Genomic DNA, 8,163 nt, shown 5'->3' on the forward strand with positions numbered 1-8,163 from the left:
TGGTGACCGCAGGGCTCTGGTTTATTTACAAGGGGTCCCGGAGCAGCGGTGCTCCCTGCATATGGAGCCTGCTGGGCGCCCACGCTGGGCTCCTCTCTGATCTGAATGCGCGGCGCTGGAGCATTCATCCTGTAACGAGGCGGAGGGGAGCTCCAGCCCTGGCAGCGATGCAAGCAGGGTCTGGGCTGTCCCTCTCTGGAGGGTGACAGGGGCCCCGGGGGGAGCCAGCAGGTCAGGGCAGGGGGCAAGAAGGTGCGAAGCTGGCAGGGAGGGGCATGGGCTGGAGCTGGCTCTGCCAGCCTCCGGCTGTCTGGCTCCTTGAGGGCTGGGCCTCTCCTCCTAGCGGGGAGCCAGTGCGGGTCCTGGGGGCTTCTGGGCAGGGCCGGGCAGCTTGTGGGGCCCTCCTGGCCCAGACGTAGCTTTGGCCGGGTGGAGGGGTGACATCGGCTCCTTCTACCCTCTGGGCCAGGGCTAGGCAGGCCCCCAAGCCCCCTGATCTCAGCTCTGCGGCCAGTAGAGCACGAAGCCATTGCGGCTCTTGCCGAAGTCGGGCACGGCGGCATCGGGGCGCGTCTGCACAGCCACCAGCCTCTTCTTGCCCCGCAAGCTTATCTGGATGCAGTCGGACACACGGACCTCCAGCTCCCGCCTGGTCCTGGGGGGAGAGCACGGGTCAGCGCCAGCCTGGAGCCGGCTGCAGGCTGCGACGGGAAAGCAGCCAGGGGCCAGTCTCACACCCCTGGGGCTTTGCTTCTGGGGTCCCGGGGATGGGTTGCGAAGGGGGTGCCCAGCCTTGCTGCCTTGCCCCTGCCAAACCCAGAGGTCTGTGACTCCAGGCTTGGCAGGATCCGGCCCCGGGAGCTGCTATTTCAGGCGGCGGTGGAGGCGGCTGCCGGTCTGCTCCAGGGGTGGAGGTGGCAGCTTCACGCCTGTTGCCTGTTAATTGGGGAGGCTGATTCGGCCATGGTGGGTTAACCCCATTGCTGCCGGGCCAGATCATGCTGTTCCCCCCTCGGGTTCGCTTAGCCTGGCACCACCTTCGGGGAGCTACAGCTGGGGGAAACTGAGGCACAGAGCGGTTCAGGGGCTGCCCCCCAGCTCCAGGGATCTTGGTGCCTGTCTTCCAGGGCAGGGAGGAAGGCGTGGGAAGGCCAATGTCCTCCGATGTTGTGGGGCTCTGCCATGCAAGTTTGCATACGTGCGCATCCCCAGGCTGGCTCTAGCTGGCTGTGGGGTCACACTTGTTGTGTGCCCCCTGGCCAGGCTTCCCGGGTAACCACCCACGCCATGGAGGGATCCTGGGATACCTGGCAGGGGGAGACCCATTTTTATCCATGCAGCGACTCCCTGTGCCTCAGTTTCCTCCCCCTTCCAGGGGCAGATGAGCCCTCGGGGGGTCCCCGCTGTGCCAGGCCAGGGAGCAGGGCTGACCCCCCAGCGGTGGGAAGGGAGCCATGGAGGGGCGCGTGGTCTCTGTGCCGCCCGCCCGGGCCCACTCTGCCCCCAGGCCACACACCGTCCCTGCTCGCCCACCCTTCTCCATCCCATGCTCCTTACTGAATCTCAGCAATTAACCAGCTCTCTTGCCATTGCCTGGCAACCAGCTCCCCGGTACGGAGACAGCTGAGACGTGGGGCAGGGCGGCGGGTGTACCGTGCCTGGCCAGAGCTGCCTCCCGCCGGCCACGGGGCTGCGTCCCCTCCCCAAACCCAGTGGGGACCCCTAAGCACCAGTCAGCATGCCTGGACCCACAGAGGCATGCACCGGTCTGCACTTCCGGGACGAATCAGCGTGCTCCGCTCCACGTTACACCCTGACCACAGCCTGACACCTCACCCGAGCTCCCACTGTGTGCTGCGCCCCAACCGCAGTAGGCCCTGCCCGGTGCTACAGCTTGACAAGAGCGTGCACCGCACAGCCCACAAGAGTGCATTGCACACCCATCCAGTCAGCTGACAACTGTGTTCCCACGACACGCTACAGCCCGACAACCGTGCGCGTCCCAGGAAGGCTGGTGCCAGGCTTTTCGCCCAGCAAGTCGGGGGGCCGAGGCCGGAGGGAACCCCGGGGGCTGTGCCAAGGGGGGGCTCGGGGACCCCAGCCAGGCACTGCTGGCTCAGACCACCTCGGCCCCCTCTGGGCCTATCAAGGGCCCACAAAGGGAGCCCGGGCTGAGTGTGCGCAGCAGACGGCAGTGTATAAAGGGGCAGGTGCCTGCCGGAGAGGGGCCTGGAGACCCTCCCTGCCGACTGAGGGTGATGCCAGCCTGGGAGATGGTCCTTGCCCCCTGCCCAGGCGCTGCAGGCTGGGCCACGGCAGCCCCCAGGTGTGGCGTCTAGCAAAGGCCCAGACCTCCCTGAGGGCGGCCCGGCCTTGTCCCCCCACCCACGAGAAGGGCAAGGGATGAGGACTCTGGGACTGGCTCAGTGCAGGGCAGCAGTTGTGCCATTGTGTGCCCATGTTATGGGTGGGGAAACTGAGGCAGGTGGCTAGCAGGGGATCCCCAGAGCTCTGCTCCTGCCCTGCACTGCCCCCCCCAGCACCACGGCCAGTGGCAGGATGGACTCGTCCACCCAGTGCTACATCCCAGCCCGGCCAGATCCGGACCTCAGTCCCTGGCCCACCCTGCCCTCTTCCTAGCAGCCTGGCACCCCGAGACAGCAGCTGGGGGGCACACGGGGCTGGGGTCACCCAAAAGCTCCCAGGAGGCTACAGGAGACTTCTCGCATCCAGTCACAGCTCAGGGCTCGCCAGAGGCTGGCAACGGGCCGTACGGGTGCGTGCGAGTGTGCATGTGCGCACGCACATGTATGTGAAAGCATGTGCAAGAGTGCATTTGTGTGTGTCCGTGTGTGCGCATGCGTCTGCATGTGCAAGTGTGCATTTGTGTGTGTCTGTGTGTGCGCATGTGCAAGTGTGCGCGCATGTAGGTCAGTGTGCAAGTGTGTGAGTGCGTGCAGAGCTGGGCCTGCATTTGCATGTGCACACGAGTGTACATGCGAGTGCCTATGAGCACGTGTATGTGTACATGCATGTGCGTGCAGGATGGGCCAGGTGCCCACGCTCCCGCCAGAGCCCTGCTAGAAGCCAGCGCTCTCTGGGCACGGCAGGAGTGCAGCGCCCTCGGGGCGGGGGGCCGAGCTGCCCATGCCAGGATGCTGGTGCCCACAGGCCGGGGGCTATGTCTCTGGCTGCCTGGGTCTGCCCAGCCACTACAACAGGCCTGTGGAGCCCCCAGCCAGAGTGAGCCTGGCTGGGGCCGGCCCTGAGCCAAGCAGCTGGTCCCTAGACCCTCCCAGGAGCACCCGCACCTGTCCAGCACGATCCTGGGGCTGACCTGGCTGTCACCTGCTGCCCACGGGCTGCCCGCCCCCAGCTCAGCCCCCGCACGCCAGGCAGGGAGCAGCCGACACCAAGCCCAGCCCAGCAGGGCCCTGCACATCCTCTTCTCCCACGTGGAGCTGCTGAGCACGGGAGCAGCGCCGTGGAAATGCACCCAGCTCTGAGGCGGGGCCCGAACAAGCTGCCCCCTCCACCCCTGGCTCCGGGGAGGATGTGCCAGGTCCAGAAGTTTCCTCCGGGCAGAGAGACGGGGCTGGGGGCAGTTTCCAGGGGTAACGGATCCCGGGAGCTGCAGCGTTGCAACGCTGAAGGCCCAGGCTGTGACACCCCCGGCTCAGAGCTCATGCCCACGGGACTGCGCCAGCTGGCGCTGGCCGCATTGCACTGCCCCCAGCCCCATCACTCACGCTTTGCAGTGGTCGGCCAGCACGCCCACCAGCTCCCCGACCCGGTTGTCCCCCGCCGGCTGCATCTTGTGGAAGCAGACCACCAGGTCGTTGTGGCTGCAGGTGTGGAAGACCACCAGCTGGTCCTGCCTGTTGGTCACGCTCACTCCCGTCACCTGCCGACACACGCGCCATCTTCAGTACCTCGGACACTGGGTCACCAGAGGCGGCGGGTGCAAGTCCCCACGCGGCCTCTAGGTGGTGATGTCGGGCACCCCTCCCCTTGCACGTGATTGGCCTCTGCGTCGGCCAATGAGAAAGCAGATTCATTCTTATTGGTTTGCCACCGAGTGTAGGAAAGCGAGCTTGCATTCTGATTGGCTGCTGGGAGAAGTGGGTGGAGCCAGTGTGGGTAGCTGGGGGTGGCACAGTCAAGGTGCCTGGAGTCCCTTGCGCACAGCAATGAGGCTCCCCCTGGGCAGTCCCCAAGCCTGATGTCACGGAGGCTCAAGGCGGTAGAGGCCTCTGAGCGCCACCTGCCGCTGCCCCTGCTCCAGGAAGAGGTCAGGGGGAGCAAACCCCCAGCTCTGGGAGCCCCCTGAGGGCACAGAGCCCCGGCCTCCCTGCCAAAGGAAGGGTCCTCAGCCCTCCGGACACAGCAAGGCAGCTTGACACACTGCCCAGGGCCTGCCCCGGAGCCGGCAGGGCGAGGGAATCCCCTCTGAGCCCAGGGCAGCTGCCAGCTGTCTGTCTGGTGCAGGGAGGCAGCTGCCCCGTCTCCCCCCAGGCTGCGCACCGCTGGGAGCAATTAGCAGGACGGGGCTGGGGCCCAGCAGAGGTGATTCACCAGGACAGGGCCCCTCCACGCCCCAGAGGTTCCTGCCCATGGCCCTGCTGCCTCTGCAGGGCCCCTGCCCCAAGGCCTGGCCCCTTCCAGGAGAGAGCTTCAGCTTCATGGCTTCAGGCCTGGCATGTTCCCCACTCCCCCGGGTTCAAAAGTGCTGGCATGCACGACAGGGTCTGGCTGTGCCCCTGCTGCTTCCTCGGCATCCCAGGCAAGCTGCGGGGCTGGCAGGGTTTGCATTCACCCCCTTGCTCGGAGGCAGCAGATGTGCAGGGAGGAGCGTGTGGAAGCTCCAGTCCCGCCACGCTCCGGGCTCCTCGTGGCTGCGAGGCAGGCATCCACGTTCCAGCTGCTTCGGAGCACAGCTGCCCCCCACCTGCCAGGGCCCCAGAAACCCAGCACGCTCCCACCAGCCCCCTGCAGTGCTGCGGGAGGAAGACCGGTGCCCACCTCCCTGCTCCAGGAGCTCTGGCTCTAGCAGAGGACCTCGAGCCCTGCTGGAGCCATCTTCTCCATGCGTGCCTGACTCTGCCTCTGCTGCAGGGTCCCTCCAGCTTCTCCTGCCCGCCCAGGAAGGCTGAGGGGGGAAGCTCCGCGGGGTCCCCATGGGCTGGGCAGAGGTGCTGTGGCGGCCACCCACCCAGCCCCTGCCCCGGTGCGCCGGGCACTCACCGTGCTGAGGGGCAGGCTGCGCATGACACGGTACTGCTTGCGGGGCTCCAGCTTGTAGAGGTGCTGGTCCGTGAGCAGGATGGCTCGGTCCCGGCTCTTGTTGCAGCGGTTGATCTGCCGAGCAGGCAACACCTGGTTGGGAAGGGGTAGGGGGATCCCAGCCAGGGCCTCGGGAGCACACTGGGGCCCCCTGCTCCCTGCCCGCGGCCCCAGCCCATGCAAGGCAGGGGAGGGGGAACCCCCTGGCCTGCTCAGGGCTAGGGGCATCACCCTCAGCACAACCCCAAGCTGCCAGGAGGGACAAGGGGCGGCACTGACCTGTTAGCACCATGGACAGCGGGCACGCGGCATGGGGGAAGGGGTGGGGAGGCACGTGCACGTGCACAAGTGCGCACACAAGAACACATTCACACATATACACACACTGTGCACACGTACAAAGATTCACACATACACATGCACACGTGTGGACGCACACATGCACACTTGTGCCTACCCGCATACACAGGCACACGTGCCATGGAGAGCCCTCCAGCATTTGCCTTGCCCTGGGCTGCCCCCTCAGTGCCCGTGCCACGTGCCCTGGCTTCCCGCCCCGCCTCTCACCTTGCGGACATGGCAGGAGAAGAGCACGAAGCCGAAATGCACCTTGTCCCTCAGCGCTTGCACCCTGCGGGCGAACTGGAGGGCCAGCGTGGGGTTCTCCACCTCCTGCAAATGGGGGAGTGTCAGAAGTGCTGGGTGGGAAGCAGCTGCTGTGGCCCCCGGGGCCAAGCAGGGCCAGCTTCATTCAGCACTTGAATGGGAGACCACAGGGTAAGACCCTCAAAGGGGGGCAGTGCTGCTGGACCCTTCCCCCAGCGGGGTCCCAGCAGGCTCCGCTCTCCCAGCCTCCCATGCTCCTGGCTTCTTCCCTCATGCACACATCAACTCCAGGCCCCGTCATGTGCTGCACTGTGTTGCTGTGAGTATTGCCCTGCCTTACCCCAGAGGTGGCTGCATTCCTGTGGCATGTGCTGAACTGGAGGGGAGCCCCTGCTGAGATCCCCCCGTGCAGCACACTGACACGGCTTGGGCTGCCGTACAGACACGAGCTCCGTACACGCCTCCCCACAGGCGGGTAGGTCACTAACACGCGCAGACACTGGCAGGCAACGCAGCCCCTGGGCATGTATCAGCAAAGCCGGCCCCACACGTGTATGCACAAGCTAGTGTGGGGTCCCCAGACCGGTGCTGGGAGTAGGAGACTCAGGATACAGGCAGCACCGAGCCCTAGGAGAAGAAGCACCCTGTGGGTGGGGGGGACCTAATCCCCAAAGGAGGAAGACCCACGCCTGCCAGGCCCTAGAGAGGAAGGGAGGGAGCCTGGCTCCCACATCAAGGCTGGTGGGGGTGGGTGAAGAAAAGGGGCTGGCATGAGACCTGTGCTGGGCAGGACAGGGGTGGGGAATGGGCCCTGAGATGGACACTCGTGCACTCAGCTACTGGCAAAACGCAGCTAGCTCTGGGCAGGACACAGGCTCTGCTCATGGATCCACAGCAATGCTGCCAGGAGACTCCCTGCCCTGTTTCTCTAGGCAGAGGCAGGGGGCACAAGGGGGGTTCCCCAGCGCAGGGGGCACAGCCAAGAGATCCTAGCAACTGGTGGGAGGTTGAGGGGGCTTTAAGAAAGCTGTGCGATTGCCCTAGTAAGCAGAGTACCGGGCCTGGCCCGCCTGCCCCCGGACGCAAGACGGGGGTCCTCATGGAGGTCTCCCCTCTAACCCACGCTCCTGGAGCCTTAGTGGAGGCCCTGTGTGGTACTCACCGAGGACAAGTAATCCCGCGCCCAGCTCCGCTGGCAGCCCCAGTCTGGCCGCAGCCCATGCAGGGCCCCCATGGCCGCCACCTTGGCTTTGATCTGCGCCATGTCCGAGGGCGGGATGTTCTTGACGATCTGCCGGGCTCGCCACCTGCCCGCGGGAGCACAGCAGTCGTGGGTCAGCCGGGCACCCCTGGCACCACCCCCAGCACCACCCTGGGGCGGCTCCCCCAGGGGCCTGTGCTGTGCAGGGGGGAAATGCAGCCCTGTGCAACGCACCAGGCATGCACATGCATATGCACTTGTGCACGTGAATGAATACGTATGTGCACACAGGTGTGCGTGCATACGCATGCACAGCCAGCCACACGTGCAGACAAGTAGAGGCACGTGCCCATGTGCATAGCACGGAGCCCTCCAGAGCAGGATGCCACATAACAGCTCCAGTGCACCGAAGGGACACGCTGGGAGCAGGAGCCCTGGGCCGTTGCTGGAGTGCTCAGCTCCCCCTGGGCTGGTGTCCCCACCAGCGGCTCAGGGCCGCTGCATGCCCACGTGGCTGCACTGAGTGTGGGGCCTGAGCTGGGGGACCAGGGGCCTGGGTTGTGATGGTGGTCCACAGGCAGGGCTGGCTGGAGCAGCGGGTCCCACGGGGCAGGAGCTGGGCCGTGGGCAGGGGGCACGTTACCTGCGGAAGAGCTGCTGGCTGTGGTCCTGGAAGCGGGCAAGCACGGCGGGTGGGGGGGGCCAGGTCACGCTGCGGCCGTAATCAGGCATGGTGCGCACGCCCTGGAAGCGCCGGCACAGCTCGCGCAGGTAGGCCCGCACCTTGTGCCGCCGGTAGTGGTCCATGATGGTGTAGATGGCGCGCAGCTGCCGGCATCGCCTCCGCGCCAGGGCACCTCGCCATGCCTGCAGCACATGCCAACCCGCTTGTCACAGCCCAGCCCAACTAGGGAGGGGGACACGGCAGCCACTTGCCCCCCACCCCCAGCGGTGGCCGCGTCCCACCCCAGAGGTGGCTGCAATCGAGTGACTCCGTGGACAGACAGGACCCCCTAGACCCTGCTTCCCTCCTGCACTGGGGGCAAAACTCAGGTGTCCTGACTGTCAATACT

General features: G+C 66.1%; 1 protein-coding gene across 1 annotated transcript in view; it reads right to left on the reverse strand.

Moving 5' to 3' along the window:
* The window catches only part of MYO1G (myosin IG), a 21,366-nt gene continuing 13,203 nt past the window's right edge, over positions 1-8,163 (reverse strand). Inside the window, exons 17-22 of the mRNA XM_019529069.1 lie at positions 7,734-7,957; positions 7,052-7,196; positions 5,851-5,955; positions 5,245-5,358; positions 3,750-3,904; positions 1-655 (exon numbers count right to left, since the gene is read on the reverse strand). Coding sequence (XP_019384614.1) covers positions 499-655; positions 3,750-3,904; positions 5,245-5,358; positions 5,851-5,955; positions 7,052-7,196; positions 7,734-7,957 — 900 coding nt within the window. The 3' untranslated portion in view covers positions 1-498. The remainder of the gene's footprint in view (positions 656-3,749; positions 3,905-5,244; positions 5,359-5,850; positions 5,956-7,051; positions 7,197-7,733; positions 7,958-8,163) is intronic.

Source organism: Crocodylus porosus, unplaced genomic scaffold, assembly GCF_001723895.1.
Source record: "Crocodylus porosus isolate Cpor-Errol unplaced genomic scaffold, CroPor_comp1, whole genome shotgun sequence".
Taxonomy (NCBI): Eukaryota; Metazoa; Chordata; order Crocodylia; family Crocodylidae; genus Crocodylus; species Crocodylus porosus.